The sequence below is a fragment of the Macrotis lagotis genome, chromosome 7 (genome assembly GCF_037893015.1).
Source record: "Macrotis lagotis isolate mMagLag1 chromosome 7, bilby.v1.9.chrom.fasta, whole genome shotgun sequence".
NCBI classification, from domain to species: domain Eukaryota; kingdom Metazoa; phylum Chordata; class Mammalia; order Peramelemorphia; family Peramelidae; genus Macrotis; species Macrotis lagotis.
This window is the reverse complement of record NC_133664.1, coordinates 184,342,554-184,359,860: the sequence shown is the minus strand read 5'-3', so window position 1 is coordinate 184,359,860 and position 17,307 is coordinate 184,342,554. Positions and strand designations below refer to the sequence as shown.

Here is a 17,307-nt window from a genome sequence, read left to right as displayed (position 1 = left end):
GGATCCCGGTGCTCCTGGCTCAGGGGCCGGTGCTCTGTCCACCACCTAGCCACCCCTACTATTATTACTATTTTATTTTGGTTTCTTTTTCTTTTTTTAGTTTTTTCAGGGCAGTGGGGTTCGGGTGGCTTGCATGTCACACAGCTGGGTGATTGTTGGGTGTACGGGGCTGGATGTGGGTTTGGGTACTTAGGACTCCAGGGCTGGTGCTCCGTCCACTGCGCCACCTGGTCATACCTACAATTATTACTATTATTTTTTTAATTTTAATTTTTTTTCCTCTCCCCTTTATCGCTCAAGTGAGTCTATATTTTTGGGGGGGAGGGGTATTTTCTTTACTCTTAAACAAGAATATTTTATTAATGTATAAAAAAAATTTGTACAAAATGAGAATAAATAAATATTAAATATTTTTAAAAAGGCTTAAGGGGAAGTAGAGGGCTGGAGGAGTTTGAGGGGCAGTCCCTGAATAAAAATATAGTATTTACACAAGTAAGTAAATAAAAAATAAATTTTAGTGGGAGAGCACAAATATTGGGGGGTGGAGGATAAATCAAGACTACAAGAAACAAGTAGCACTTGAGATGAGAATTGAAGTATCTAAAGATTTTAAAAGACAGGTGAATAGAATAAACTGGGAGTCATTTGTCCTTATTTAGACCTTTCTGGTTGTTCGTTCATATTTTTCCTTTTTGTATTTCTCTTCAATCATATTCCTGTTCTTCAAAATTTCTACACACACACACACACACACACACATAAATACACATATCAAACGTGTGTGTATATATATCTTCAATTGTTTAAAATACAATAAGAAAAATCATAAATCACATGGAGATGACTTTTTTCCTATAGAATGAACTATGCTGATATAGTATTTTAGACCCTGTAACTGAATGTCAACAAAAAAATGGAAATAAACTTCATGTTACTGTATGTAAGGTAGTATAGCAACTTTTGAACACAAGCTTAATTTTTTTTTTTTTACTGTTATTCCCAATCCTACAGAAATGAGCTGCACAATTGAAAAAGCTCTTGCAGATGCTAAGGCACTTGTTGAACGTTTAAGAGACCATGACAATGCAGCAGAATCTCTGATTGAACAAACTACTGCTCTCAACAAGCGAGTAGAAGCAATGAAACAGGTTTGTATATCTTTTTATTTCTATGTAATAAAAGTAAACATTTATTTTAGATGTGTCTTGAGCTTTTTTTGTGTTTAGATAGTACCTATTTGCACCAGTAATTCTCTAGATGTATGAATGGGCAAACTATTATTACTACTACTAGAGAATCATCTCCAGGGCCTGTGGACTAAGAATGGCTTTTACATTTTTAAACACAATAAAACTTTATTGTAAATGTAAAAATCATTCTTAGCAGTCCTAGAACTTAAAAGTAATTTGACATTTTAAATTAAGATCAACTTTAAACATTGGCACATGTAGTTTATAGCATTTAATGTTTATGTTTACTTTTAACATATTTGAGTACAAATAGTCTCATCTTTTTTTTCTTATAATAATATTTTTCTGCCAAATGAAGTTCATAGGGTCAAATAGCTAAAGCTGCTAAGTGACCTTCAAAGCTATCTAATTCAAACCCCTCATTTTACAGAAGAGGAAGCTGAAGTGGAGTGAGGTTAAGTGACTTCCCTTCCCCAGGTTTACACAGGTAGTCATCTTCATAGACACAGTATGTGAACTAAAATCCTCTGCCTCCAAAGGTCTTTCTACTAGGTCTCCTGCTATATTACCTCTTATTATAACCACATGCTTTTATAATTTGAAGAGCTAATACATTTTTGTTTGTTTTTCTTTTGGGGTTTTTTTTTTTTTTTTTAGTTTTTGCAAGGCAAATGGGGTTAAGTGGCTTGCCCAAGGCCACACAGCTAGGTAATTATTAAGTGTCTGAGACCAGATTTGAACCCAGGTACTCCTGACTCCAGGGCCAGTGCTTTTTCCACTATGCTACCTTGCCGCCCCCGAGAACTAATACATTTTGTCCCTACTGGAATGCCTTTAAAAAAGTATAAGAAATGGGTATTGCTTATGACAAAGTGACCAGATAATTCATTTTATTAATAGTTTTGCATAGAAGTACATTTCTGTAATAAATAAAAATGCACTATTAGAAAAAAGAACTGCTATAATTTTTCATTGTGATAGTCCTCTCTAGGTAAGACATGAATTCTTTAGGACCATTAGCATTAAAACAGAATGTAGTCAAAATGTTAATATATATACACATTTTGTCATGTTTTAAATAAGATATTTACAGGGGGTGGCTTGGTAGCACAGTGGATAAATAAGATATTTACAACTAGCCAACTAGCAATGTGCTCGGATTATAATATTTCCAGTGCTAGAAAGTTTTCAGGTACATACTCCAGGGTCAGTATTCTAATATGTTTCCTAGTAGTTATTCTTTTGTCCTGAGTGAAGTTCTTTACCTTCTCTGTATATCCATATAGATAAAAGACAGTCTTATACAACAGGTTCATTTGTAAATTATAAGGAGTATATTTTCCCATGGAAACATTGTAGTTGGGTTCCCAGGCCAATCCATGAAAACCTGCTTAAAATCTATGGAATTCCAGCCTCAAATACCAGAGACATATCACCCCCCCATGTTAATACATACTCTTCCTTGGCAGTTTGAGGTGGGAAGGAGCCCCAGTAAGAATTGAGAATATGGTTGATAATGGAGTGGTTTACATTGGTAGGAGATGCCTAGCTTAGCCTTGACTATGAAACTCCGAAATATAGGTCAAAACCTCCATATCCTTTTTCTTCTGAGGGCCCCTGAATACTGTTTAATGTACTTTCAGTATTCTTAATCTTAAGCAGCTCCAGTTCACAGAATTCCAAAGTTATAGAATGTTCTTTCTTTTTTAAATTTTATTTTTATTTTTCCTTTCTCTGCCCCTCCCATTAAGAGGCAAAAAGGTTTTTATTGTTGTTCAGCTATGTCTTGACTCTTCATGACCTCTTTTAGCATGTTTTCTTGGCAAAGATAATGGAGTGGTTTGTCATTTTCTTCTTCAGCTCATTTTACATGTAAGAAAACTGAAACAAGCTACTTGCCTAGTTTCACATAGCAATTAAATGTCTACGGCCAGATTTGAACTCAGGTTTTCCTGACTTCAGACTTGGCACTCTATCCACTGACCCATCTAGCTGCCCCCAAAATATCCTTTATATATATATATATGAAGTCATCGAAAACATTTTCACGCATTAGCCATGTTTGGGGGGTATGGAGTGAGAATTAAAGCAAGAAAAATATAAATGAGAAAAAAATACGTTTCAGTTTGCACTCTTGCATCTACTAGTTCTCTATAAGTGGAATATTTTTCATCCTGAGTTCTCTAGAATTGCATTGCTCAGAGTTGTTAAGTCTTTCATAATTGATTATCTTTTCAGTCTTACTGTTTCTTTGTAAATTTTTTTCTGGTTCCACTTATTTTCTTCTGCATTAAATTAGAAATTTAATAAGTCTTCCCAAGTTTTTCTGATCTTATCTCCTTCAATTTTGCAACACAATAATATTCCTTCACATCTGCATACCATAATTTGTTCAGCCATTAAGCAGTTGATGCATATTCCCCTCAGTTTCCAATTCTTTGCCATCATAAAAGAAGCAGTTTTTATATTTTTGTACATATGGGTCCTTTTCCTTTTCCTTTGATCTCTTTGTGTATAGATCTAGTTGTAGTTTTGCTGGATTAAAGGGTATGCACAGTTTATATCTCTTCAGGCATAGTTTGAAATTGTTCTCCAGAGTGCTTGGCACCACTCCACCAACAGTGTTTGAGTATACCTTTTATACCATCTCTCCTGCTGCATTTGTCATTTTCCTTTTTCTATCATCTTAGCCAGTCTGATGGGTATGAGATGGTATCTCAGTTGTACTAAATTGATTTTCTTTGATTATTAGTGATTTAGAGCATTTTTATAGTTTTAATTTCTTCCTCTGTACACTGCTTATTTGTATTCTTTGATTGTCATTTGAGAAATAGCTCTTTTTTAAAAATTTTACTCAATTTCCTGGTGATAGAATTATAAAAGAAGTAAATCCTCACTTTACAAATTCTCAAGCTTCCAAGATTGAGATTTTCAGATTTTAATACCATGTAAAGTCAAACTGTATACTGCGAACGTGAAATTTTGCAGCCCAGCTTTGCTAATAGTATCTTACCAAATCAAAGTTCCAGGAGCAGTTTCTAGAAATTGGGACCATTAGACTTGGAAATTTTTTCTTTGTAGTAATAGACATAGATGTCATAGTTGAAAAAGTGCTGCAAAATATACAAGTAGCAAACTTCCTAATATACTTATGGGTCAAAAGTTTTAATTTCAAAGCTATGGAGACTGTTTTCTTCAGGAATGTCATTCTGATTTCCTAAGGCAAGTCAATAATAAAATACAACTTACTTTTCAGAAATTTACCATACATACACAGCTAGCTTTTCAAGAATATATAGAATCAGATAAGTATAACAAACTGGAATTTTTGGAACAGATGAATGTTTACAATTTGTTACTGTAATTATCTGAAACAGTTAATACATTTCCCTACCTACTCAACTTAATGCTAGTTAGTGATATAAGTTCTATACTACAAACAGTTCAGTGAACTGAAGGTAAAAATGACTGATTAATTTTTCAGATTATTAATACAAATTATATAAAAATAAAACTGAGCTTATGTTGCCTCATTTTCATGTATTATAGGAATATTCACAGAGACGCTGTGCCATAGTAGAAAGAAGGCTAATGTTTACCTCTCATAGACCTGAGTTCTATCTAGTCTTGCTTTCAAAAACATATTATAGTCTTAGGACAGTGGGCAAGGGAATTAACCTCTCAGCACACCAGGCAGCTTTCTATAAATTATGAATAAATTGTTAAATTACGTTAATGGAGAGAAGGGAAATTCCATAGGAGTTCCCCATGTCAGTAAAGAACTAGTAACTGACACAAAAAATTGTTCCAATTATTTAAAATAGAATGAATATTTTTATGAGATTATTTTCTTTTTCAATCTTTACAATTAGTATCAAGAAGAAATTCAAGAACTTAATGAGGTTGCAAGACACCGACCACGATCTACATTAGTTATGGGAATTCAGCAAGAAAACAGACAAATCAGAGAACTGCAACAAGAAAATAAAGGTAATTTAAAATGCTTTAATTATGATAAATTAAGAGTGAAGTCTTTTCAGCGGCTGTGAGAATGGATTGTATTTTGACTTTAAAATAAATCAGGGGGGGTGGCTAAGTGGTGTAATAGATAAAGCACCGGCCCTGGAGTCAGGAGTACCTGGGTTCAAATCTGGTCTCAGACACTTAATAATTACCCTGCTATGTGGCCCTGGGCAAGCCACTTAACCCCATTTGCCTTGCAAAAACCAAAAAATAATAATAATAATAAAATAAAATAAACCAGGGGCACCTTGGTGGCACAGTGGATAGAGCACTGCCTCAGAAGGACCTGCATTTAAATCCAGCATATCAGTAAATTTTTGAAGTGATTTATTATAAGTCAAAATTTATATAAAGACATTAATTTCCATACATTACATGTCATGATATTTTTGTCACTCTTAAGTCTACATCAAGATTCTTTGTCCATTTGTTACCCTTCATTTCCCCCTTATGGTTATAGAATAGAGTATATTCTGCTTTGCATCATTTTACAGTATCATATAATTTTAGAGTTAGAAGGGAATTTAGTGGCCATGTTGTTCAATCTGTCTGAATAAGAATCTCATCTCTTACATACTTCCTCTCTCAATCATTTTTCCCTCCTCTCCTTTCCCCTTCCCTTGTGAAAGCAGGAATTAAAATACCTATTTTGTATATATATGAAGTTTATACACAATGCATTTCCACATTATTCATGTTCTGTAAGAAAAAAGGCAATGAAAGAGAAAAAAATATACTTCATTCTGCACTGTGAGTCCATCATTTCTGTATCTGGAATGGATAGCATTTTTTCAACAAGAGTTCTTTGAAATTGTGGTGAATCATTGATTATTTTTATAAGTTTGCTTTTTCTATATAAATTTTTCTGCCAGTTCTGTTCACTTAATTTGTATCAGTTCATATGGATTTTCCCAGGTTTTTCTGAAATGATTTTTTTCATCATTTCTTATAATACAAAAGAATTCCATCACATTCATGTAGTGTAACTTTTCAGACCCTTACAGTTTGACTTCTGACCCCATCACTCAGCTAAAATTGTTTTCTCCAAAGGTAAAAAAGTTATATTGTTATTGCCAAAATCTGATGGCCTTTCTTTAGTCCTCATCATCCTTCTTGACCTCTCTATAACATTTGACACTGTTCACCATATTGTCCTCCTAGATAGCCTTTCCTCTGGCTTTTCATAAAACTAGTTATTCTTGGTTCTCTTCCTACCTATCTGACACTTCCTCATTCTACTTTGCTGGATATCATTCCTAATCTCATCTTGAAAATGAGTGTACCACAAGATATGACTTGGTCTTCCTTCTCTCCTCTCTATATTCTTTCTTTTTTTTTTTAAGTTTTTGCAAGGCAATAGGGTTAAGTGGCTTGCCCAAGGCCAAACAGCTAGGTCATTATTAAGTGTTTGAGGTTTGGATTTGAACTCAGGTACTTCTGACTCCACTGCGCCACCTTGCCACCCCTCCTCTTTATATTCTCTTGGTGATCTCATCAGTTTCCATGAGTTAAGTTATCCTCTCTGAGCAAATGATTTCCAGATCTGCCTTTCTGGCCCTGGTCTCTTCTCCTGAGCTCCAATTCCACAATATCTGGATATTTTGAACTGAATGTACTGTAGGCATCTCAAACTCAGCATATCCAAAACAGAACTTATTATCTTTCTCCCAAAACCTGTCTCCTTCCAAATATCTCTATTTTGAATAAGGAAACTACTGTTCTTCCAGGCATTCAGATTCACAACCTCAGAGTCATCCTTTACTCCTCATTCTCCTTCACCAGATATATCCTTTCATTGATTTACTTCCACAACATCACTTGCATCCACTTACTCTTGTTTAGGCCTTCATCAGTTCTTCCCTAGAACATAAAAGAAAAACCTTCTACTTGATCTTTCTATCTCAAGTCACTCCCTCCCTCTAGGTAATCTAAGTCACTCATGCTAAAGGGGTATTGTTGAAGCACACTTCTGAGCATATCACTCTCATACTTTCATAACTTAGTCATCAGTGACATAGAAGGGTATTAAGAGAGTGGTCAGTACCAGATGTAAAAGAGATTTGCAGGGTAGAAGAGTCAAAGATGACTCCAAGACTATTAGACCAAGATGATGACATTTCCCTTAAAAGAGAAGTTAGAAGAGGGTTCATGTTTGGGGGGAGGGGGGAAGATTGTGAATTTGATTTTAGACATAATAAGTATGAGGTCCTAACATCAGGTTGAAAATGTAGAACTTTTTTAACTCTGGGGGAAATATTAGAGATTTGGAACTGTTGCATAGAGTTCATATTTGAAGCTATGAGATCCCAAAGGGATGGTGTATAGAGAAGCTAGTATAGGACCCTGAACAGAATCCTAGGTAACCCCTACACTTGAAGGGTGAGAAAAGAATATGGAATCAGCAAAGCCTCGGTCAGAAAAGGAGAAGGAAAATTATCAAAGTTAATATAGATACCCAGAGGAGAATAAATCAGATGTCTTTGAGAGATCAAGGAAACTAAAAAGTAGCATTAGCACTTGATTTGGGAGTCAAAGGACCCACTGTTTCCTTTCTTTGTGACTGTCACTGCATTTTCTTTATCTGAAAATAAGGGTTTCTGACTCACTTTTTTTCCAATTACCTATAAAGATAGGCTTCATCATTTTTTTTTGTTGTTAAAATTTTGAGTTCTATGTTTTTCTCTCTTCTTTCTTCCTCCCCAGGACAGCAAGTATTCAGATATAGGTTATAGATATACAATTATGTTAAACATACCACATCAATCAAACTGGAAGAAGAATCAGAACAAAAGGATGAAAACAAACAAAAAACAAATTGTAAAAAGTAAACATAGTCTGCTTTGGTCTGCATTCAGACCAAAAGTTGTTTCTCTAGATATGGATGGCATTTTCCATCACATGACTACAGGACTTTCAAGGTGCCCCCACAGTTCTAAATCTTATGAAATCCACACTATTAGCAGTATGAAAACAGTCATAGCCTTCTTTGTGTTGCCAAAGAACTGGAAACAGCTGTAGGTTTCCATTAAGAAAGGATTGGTGGAGAAGTATCCTAGAAAGACTCAATATAAGAAACTCAAAGAAACAGGAGATCTGATTGAATCAATGCAAAGTGAAGTGATGAATTAATAACAAAAAAATTTATTAAGTGCTTACTTAATGCCACTCATTTTGATAAGAACTAGTTCAATAGCCCCTGTTCCCAAAAGAACACAGAGTAGATAAGTAGATGAGCAGAATATTAAAAACACTTCAGTTCTAGGACAGATTGAAAGGCCTGGCAGTGTTAAGGATCTGCAGCACTCCAGATGACAATGTTAGGGGTTAGCAAAGCATGTGGTAAGTCTTGGAGGACTTTATGTGGTGGTTGCAGGCGGGGTGGTGAGGGGTGATGGTGGAGTAGAGTCAGCAGCCACTACAGTTCCTTCTAAGTTGTATGGGTAGCAGTACACTGGGGTCTGGGTATCTCAGTTCAAGAAAATATATTAGGAGAGAGAAGAAGGGAAGTGCTGGGGATTGGAGAGGGGGAGTGGTCTTCAGTGCCAGGCTATCCTGGAGGGGCTCTGGGATGGTCCTGGAAGCTGGGAGAGGTGGCATGGAACAAAGAGGAGAACCTAAATCACTACAAGGAAAATGACAAGATTGCTAAAAAAGGGAGTTGAAGCCTTGGTAATTGAAAAACAATGAAAATTCCTGAAGAACAGATTGACATTCTTTTCCTTTAAAGTGAGAGAGACAGAGGACTTAACAGGGCAGAATATTGTATACATTGTCAGATTAAGTTAACTGTACTGGATATTTTTGCTTGTCACAGGGTAGGATTCAGTCTAAAGAAATACTTGAAATGACTAAAATGAAAAGAAAAAAGATATAGGTGAAATTTGCATTTTTGTAAAAACCAAAAAATTTGCCAACAATGTCATTAATGACCTTGGAGAAAGCTATTTTAGTAAAATGATGGGGATACATATAAAATTGCAAGGGTTTGAGGACCATACTTTTTTTCCTCCTTTAGTATCATCTGAACTTCTACTTTCACCTGCAAGTTTATCTTCAAAGCACAACAGGTTTCATGCCCACAATGCTACTCTACTTTCTACAAATTAGCAGAGGCAGCAAAGAAGTAACCCTTCTGCCCAGTCCCTTTGTCCTTTTCCTGTGTATCTGCACTTCATCTTTATTACACCCTGTTAATGGTCAGCATCATTGGTCAATCCCCATCTCCCTGTCCTGAAAGACATTGCAGATAATGCTGGGCTCTCAGGTGTGCATTGTATCCAGCTCCTGCTTAGAATCCACCACAGCAGATCTGGGGACACTGGCCATTATACTTGTATTGAGGATATATGCTCCTTTTGAGAGTTTTGCAGCTTCTCAGGTCATTCATTCATTCGATAAACATTTTATTAAATGTCAGCTATATGCAGACTACTGTGCAAGGTCCTTAGGGAGATGCAAAGATATGAATTCAGACTTCACTGAAGCATACATTGTAGTAGGGAGGGGATAGTGCATATGAATGAGCTAGCATAAAGCATGGTAGATGCAAAAAAAGATACAGAGAAAGTGTTCTGTGTAGTCCAAAAAAGGAAGAGACCATTATTGACCTGGAGGAGGAATATAAATGGTATTTGAGCTGTGCTTTAGGGTAAGGAGAATTGTTCCTGAGAGCCATGGAATTTAGGTATTCCAAGAACAGAAAGTTATAGAAATAAAGACATGGAGACAGACAGAATGTAACAGATGCTAATTTATAGAATCAATAGAATCTGAGTTCAGAGAGATCATTAGAGTTAATTGGTCTAATTTCTTACCAAAGTCATGCTTGTAATAGATTGCTTCCATTTCTTAGTATTTTGAAGTACTTCCTTCTTTTCCAGTTAGAGGTAAATTCCCTGTCCTCAATATCTCAGTCCTTTCTGGTTTAACACTTTTTCCCCACATTTTTTTTCACATTTCAACTTATTTAAAGTCATTTGTATATGTATTTAATATTTGTTTAATCGAATTAAATCCCATTTAAGGATTCCTGGTACATGATATCCAAACTCAACTTGAAGACTTCCAATGTGAGGAATTCACTGAGTTAGCCCATGCATGCAGTGTTTAATGACTGGTTAAGATCATCCTCTTCCCATTGACAATAGTTCTGCCCATTTGTGCCAAGGCAAAAATAAAACTACTTCTAGCATATGATAACTCTTTAAATATATAAAGACAGATTACATTTATCTAAGCCATCTCATCTCTAAATTAGATCAGTACAGAAATTGCAGATAGTCCAATTGGATAGGAAATGAAAGATCAGACTATAGGTGGTTTCCCAAGGTCAAAACTTGAATTTGAAAGCCAGATAACTATACATTAGTAGGGAGTAATAGGGTCGACCATTTGTTGACCCTGATGGATGATCATTCTCCCACATATGTGTATGTATACACAACCTTAATGAGAAATGTGGTCCTGCCTAGGGATGTACAGGGGAAGTATTAGTGACCAGGACACATGTCAAGAGCGGCTGGTCATGCCTCTGATGTTGTAGCATTGCATTGCAGGTATCTTTTAATGATGTTGTTATATTGCTTTCTGCTGACAATCACATTTCTCCTACCAATCTTTAAGATCCTTTAATGTCATCCATTAACTATACTGTGCTTTAGTAAGCTGCTTCCCTGCAGGGAGAAGATGCTGTTCAATCAGCCAGTTTTTTCAGCCATCTCTACCTTCTTTTTCTGGAGTAAAATAATCATTTGATGAGTAATCTTTTTTTTTTTGTTTGTATTTTCTTCAAGTTTTAACATAAGACATCTTGATTTTTAGAAAATTATTTAGTTTTTGTACCAAAAGAATTACTTTGCCTTTTTACTTCAGAATGTGAATAAAATGTATTTGATTTTTGATAGAATTACGCACATCTCTTGAAGAACACCAATCTGCTTTGGAACTCATAATGAGCAAGTACCGAGAGCAAATGTTTAGGTTGTTAATGGCCAGCAAAAAGGATGACCCAGGTATTATAATGAAATTAAAGGAACAACATTCCAAGGTAATTTTTTTTTTGTCTAAACTTTTTAAAATGAAAAGGGGACCTATGGGTTAATTTTACTTTGTTTTGTATAAATTTTTAAAAACTCATGAATAATAGCCTCATTTAAACATGTTGTCTTTTCAACTATGATTTCTTCCATTTCTATTCTTTATCTGCAAATTTTCAAATTGTTTCTCATGTTTGATCTCCTACCATAAATTCTGATGTTTACTTTATCCTTTGTGTGATGTATTAAAACATAGGAGTCTAATTAGAGAAATACAGATTAAGTCTTTATTCTAAATTTGGGTTTTTTTTAAGTTGTGTGTATTTAAAGAATATTTTAGGTGCTTTTGTATAGATCAAAATGACTTCTAGAAAATGAAAACTCTAGGGGGAACCTCAAAACAACAGAATGGTGACTTACACAGTTGCCTTTTAAAGCCTTAAGGCAATTTATTACTTATCTTTAAGTATCGAGACAACTTACTACTTTTTCTAGAGGAACTTTATTTACTCTTGGAATTTAGCAATTTAAAATTCAGAACAAGAATAAAAGTCTTTGGGTCCAAAATTCTTTTAATAATAATCTTCATCTAGATCACCAAGAAGAGAATAGGATTGTCAATTTACCTCACTTTCTAGAAGGTGAAAATGTAGGAAACACAGAAATTAGTGTGTACTTTTGCTAAGAAAAGACTGGCAAAGTAGCCTGGCTACTAACTTACATTCTGAGGAGACTGCTATGAAGAATAATCATAATTAATATTCTTTTCTCAGAGCTGAACACATGAACAGCAAGTAAAAGTAAAAGGGAACCAAACTATTTGAAAATTTAGAAGTAAAAGACTTATGATGCTTTCTGAATGAGACTACTAAAGAATATACAGATTTCTGAGTTCCAAGTAGCACTTTTATAAAATTAGATCAGGTATTAGGGCACAAATTGCAAACGAATGTAAAAGCACAAAAATATTAAATGTCCATTGTTGCCCTTAATGAAATCAAATTAAAACATATAAAGCACAAGCAAAAAATATACCCTAGAGAGATTTAATAATGAAATTCTAAACAATGAGTGGTTCAAGGAACAAATAGAGAAATAATAATGTAAATGCCAATGATAATGATAAACAACAAATAATTGCTACATGAGACACTGATAATAATAAGATGTCTTAGCAAGATTTCTGAGATGAAGCTATTCTTTCTTAAGTTTTTGCAAGGTAATGGGGTTAAGTGGCTTGCCCAAGTCCACACAGCTAGATAATTATTAAGGGTCTGAGACTGGATTTGAACTCAGGTACTCCTGACTCCAGAAGCTATTCTTAAAAGAAAAATTACATACCTAAAAACCTACATTAAGAAAATTTTAAAAGAGATGGCTAATAAACTGAATGTACAGTTTTAATAGTTAGAAAACAAAGAAACAAAATAAGCATAAAAGAAATATGTCATTGTTATTCAGTTAAAACATATTTAGGGGGAAATAAAAAAGGTAAACTTTTAGTTAACTTGATTAAAAAGAAGACAAGCAAATCAGATTAACAAAAATGAACAAGTAAAATCACATCACAAAAGAAATAAATTACCAGACAAAACTTGAAATTCGATGTAATAGTTACAAAAATATAAAATAAGAGCCCTAAGTAGTGATTTGAAGTAATATAATTTCATAAAAGGAAATTGAACTAGCAGCATTAAGGAACCCCTGATCCAGATAGATAACTACATGGTTAATTGGATTAAAATGAATAGGCTGTTCTCAAGAATTGAGAAACCATTTTACCAAACTCCTTTTGAGAAAAATATACTCATAATATTTAAATCTTTTAATTTTCAGTTGATTGTTAGTCCCTGAAGGCCAAAAACTTGTTTTTTTTATCTTTGGAACTCCACTCCCAACCCTCCTATTCCCCCTCTTAATACAGTGCTTAGCACATAATAGGTATTTAATCAGTATTTGTTGACTGACTAAAGTGGGAAAGCATAAAGCAAAGAAAGGAACTATAGACCAATATCACTAATGGCTATTTATTTTTAAATGTAAATTAAATCCTGACCAAAGGATTATTCCCATTTATCTAGCATCATTCACTATGATCAGATTGGATTTTTAACATAAAGACGCTTGTCATTCAGCATTAGGAAAATTAACAATCATCTTATTTAAATTCCAAGTCACATAATTATTTTAATACATGCATAAAAAGCCTTTGGAAAAAGTAACACTCATTTATGCTATGGGGGGAAAAAACCTTTAATGTATAGGCATAGAAGGATCTAAAAACCAAAAGTCAACATACCCAATAAATACAGAAGTAAAGCAATCCTTTTCCTGCTATTATTGATATAGTTCAGAAAATACTTGCAATAACACTAAGACAAGAAAGTATAGATGTAAAGATAGACAAAAAGAAGAAACTTTCCTTGACCTGTTGGAAGAGGGTAAAATCATTTACTGAGAAAATCTAAGGAAGTCAGCAGAGAAACTAATTTTAGCATCAATAAAGTAATAGGTTACAAAATAAATTTACAATCAAGAGCATTTCTATTTAGTAATAACAAAAGCCAGGAGGAAATTATAGGGGTTTCCCATTTATATAACACACAATGTATAAAATAACCTGGTAGTCAATCTACTAAAGTGCATTCAATTCCTATATTGTTGCTATTACAAAAGCAATACTTCAAGAAATAAAAAGCAGCTTAAGTAATTGCCAGATTATTCAGTATCCTTGATTGCTCTTGCCAATATATGCAGAATGGCAGTGATATTAAGGTAAAATCATGGCTTTAGTACTATATCAGTGAGATTACCCCCCAAGGGACACTTTACAGAGCTAGACAGAATAACAAAATTAAGGAGAAATAAAAACTGTAAAATATCAAGCAAAATTATTTAAAAAGGTAGGAAAGAAAGAGAATAGCACTTACCAACTCCAGTTGGACCATATTATAAAACAGCCATCAAAACCATTTGGAACTAAAAAATTATAAAAGTAGATCAATGAAATAGACTAGACAAAGAAGGATGAGAAATAATGAAACTTATTAATTCATTGTAAAACTGGAAAGCAGTCTGGCAGAAATGAGGTTTAGACCAGTATTTTATACCATAATCCTACAGTAAGTTCAAAATAGTTATGTGACCCAAGTATTAAAGTTTATATCATAAAAAATAAAAATTAATGAAGCTGGATCAAAGGGTATACATAGTTTTATTGCTTTTTTGACATAGTTCCAAATTGCTCTCCAGAAAGTTTGAATAAGTTCACAATTTCACTACCAGTGCAGTAGTGTCCCAGTTTTCCCACATTCCTCTCCAACATTGATCATTTTCCATTTTTGTCATATTGACCAATATGATGGGTGAGATAGTACCTCAGAGTTGTTTTAATTTGTATTTCTCTAATCAGTAATGATTTAGAGCATTTTTTTCATATGACTATAGGGAACTTTAATTTCTTTAACTGGAAATTTTGACTATTTTACAATGGGGAATGACTTATATTCTTATAAATTTTATTCAACTCCCCATATATTTTAGAATTGAGTTCTTTAATCAGAAACACTAGCTCTGAAAATTGGTTTCCAGCTTTCTACATTCCTTCTAATCCTTGATTGTATGGTTTTATTTTTGCAAAACCTTTTTATTTGATGTAATCAAAAGTACATAATTTTGTATTTTATAATGTTCTCTATCTCTTGTTTGGTCATAAACTTGTCCTCCATAGATCTGACAGAAACTATTCCTTGTTTTCCTAATTATGGTAATCACCCTTTATGTAGTGACTAATTTATTAATGAAAGGGTGAATTGAGAAATTAACAAAAATAAAATAAATAATTTGAGTTATGTGTAGAGATTTTACATGAATAAAATTAATTCATAAGGGAGATGTTTGACTGTACATCAAATATTTTATAAAAATTTGTAGACATCCAGCAATTTTATAAAACCAAAAGCCATTTCCTAATAAATAAGTTGTCAAAAGATATGAACAGTTCTTAAAAGAATTGTAAATCTACAATTATATGGAAGAATCCACCAAATTGTAATGGTAAAAGTACAGATGAAAAAAAATCTCTTGAATTTCACTTCACACCAGCAGATCAACACAGATAACAACAGATAGAAGTAGTCAATATTATAGAAGTAGTGGAAAGACTGAAACATTGATGCATTGTTGCTGGCTCAGTAAATTGACTGAGCCATTCTAGAAAGCAAGCTGAAATTGTGCAAAGAAAATGAATAACATGTCCATTTTCTTTGAATTATAGATTCACCTGCTCGGTAATATATTGCAGGAAGACCAGTGGCAAAAAGAAAGGTCCTGCAGTCACCAAACTATTTATAGCAACACTTTTTGTCTTAGCAATAACCTGGAAACAGCTTGTTAGAGAATGATTCAACAAATTGTGATGATACATGATTATAATGAAATGTTACTATGCTGTAGAAAACAATAGACATGATTAATACAGAAAAGCATGAAAATATACACAGAAGTAAAGTTAGGTAAGCAGAACCAGGAAAACCATACACAGACATGACAACACATTCATGGGAAATTAAAGGTTATGAAATTATAATGGCTAAGCCTGGCACAAAGAAGAAATGAAATACATCATCACCAGGAAGGAAAGACAATGTCCTCAGACTTTTTCAATATTTGGTTAATTTTACTGGCCTGTCTTTCTTCTTCTTCCATTTTTATTCATTTTTTGTAAGGGATCAATTCTTAGAGTCAGGGGAGTACAGCAGAAAAGTAAGTAACAAAGCATGTCAATTAAAATATTTTTTAAAAAGAAGAAATTTATTCTTGTATATAACTTAAGTCAAATTAATCCTAATTGAACTGCTATCTAAACATTGAAACAATTGACTGAATCAGAGTCATTTTTTATACTTTTTAAAGTATTTGAAGTATAAATATTGACTATTAGAATTACTTTTTAATCTATCTGAATTACTAAACTATAGAGTTAAAAGGCATTAATTTAAAATATTTCTTTTTATTTGAAAATAACTTTATGCACTTAGGGTAAGAATTGCTTATTACCAAATGGTTAGTCATAAGGTAGATTTTTTGACCGCAGTAGCTCTTGGAAAAAAGTCTGTGAAAGTCCTTTGTGTCACTGAAAGAAGTTCTCAAATGATGAAATTGTTGGGTTTTGTTGTTTGTGTTTTTTGCATTATGAGACTGAGGATTAGAAAAATGAAAACTTAAAAGTCTTAATAATTTTAAAATTCCAGTTTCTTTGATAATTTGTATCTCAGGAATAACTAATCAGTAGCCCTTATTTAATTAAGTAGAACAATAAATTGAATAAATTTACAAAACTTGGAATGGTATGGTGCAGAATTCTTTCTAAATGTAATCCTTGGAAATTCAAGTGGCATTCTCATTGGACTTTAAAAATTCAGCTGCTGCAGAATAAGGTGATGCTAAAAGCATATAATATTTATATTAGAATGGATATGAAATTATTGATAAGAAAAATGTAATTCCTATGAAGTCCCAAATCATCTTACATTTTAGAATTGACAATTCTTTTGACATATTTCTACCCTAGGATTGTAAAATTTAATCTGTATGAGAGCAGGGAAGGGGGGGGTGAAAAACAATCCTGCCCAAGATTCTTTGCTAGAATCCTCTGAGGTGCTGGACTTTCTAGATAGTGACTATAAAAGAAAATGTATCACTTACACTGATCTCTTTTTGAACAATTAGGCATTAGTTTTTAGTACTTTTAAACTCATCTTTGACTATGCAGAATTATTCATCTAAAATCCTGGTATTAGATTAATGAAATAATTAATGACTGTTTTCTTTCTTGTTATTAATTCTAACTAATAAATATTGGTGTTTTATTATATTGATTTTTATCCAAAAGGAAATTTTTTTTTAATAGCATTTTGGAACAAGCAATCTCTCCTTTGTGGCTACACTCTGCTATAAATATATGTGCCCACAATTAAATTTTTGAGCACATATTTTAATATAAGTGGGAAATTGGGACAGGCTGATTTTTGCCCAAATAATGACTAATTTTTAATCCT

The 17,307-nt window shown here is 33.4% G+C and overlaps 1 protein-coding gene across 2 annotated transcripts in view; it reads left to right on the top strand.

Annotated features, from left to right (window-relative positions):
* Positions 1-17,307, top strand: part of FGFR1OP2 (FGFR1 oncogene partner 2) — a 33,823-nt gene that overhangs the window by 9,859 nt on the left and 6,657 nt on the right. For both annotated transcript variants that reach the window (XM_074194198.1, XM_074194199.1), the window contains exons 2-4: positions 1,012-1,148; positions 5,063-5,180; positions 11,117-11,259. In XM_074194198.1, coding sequence (XP_074050299.1) covers positions 1,014-1,148; positions 5,063-5,180; positions 11,117-11,259 — 396 coding nt within the window. In that variant the 5' untranslated portion in view covers positions 1,012-1,013. The remainder of the gene's footprint in view (positions 1-1,011; positions 1,149-5,062; positions 5,181-11,116; positions 11,260-17,307) is intronic.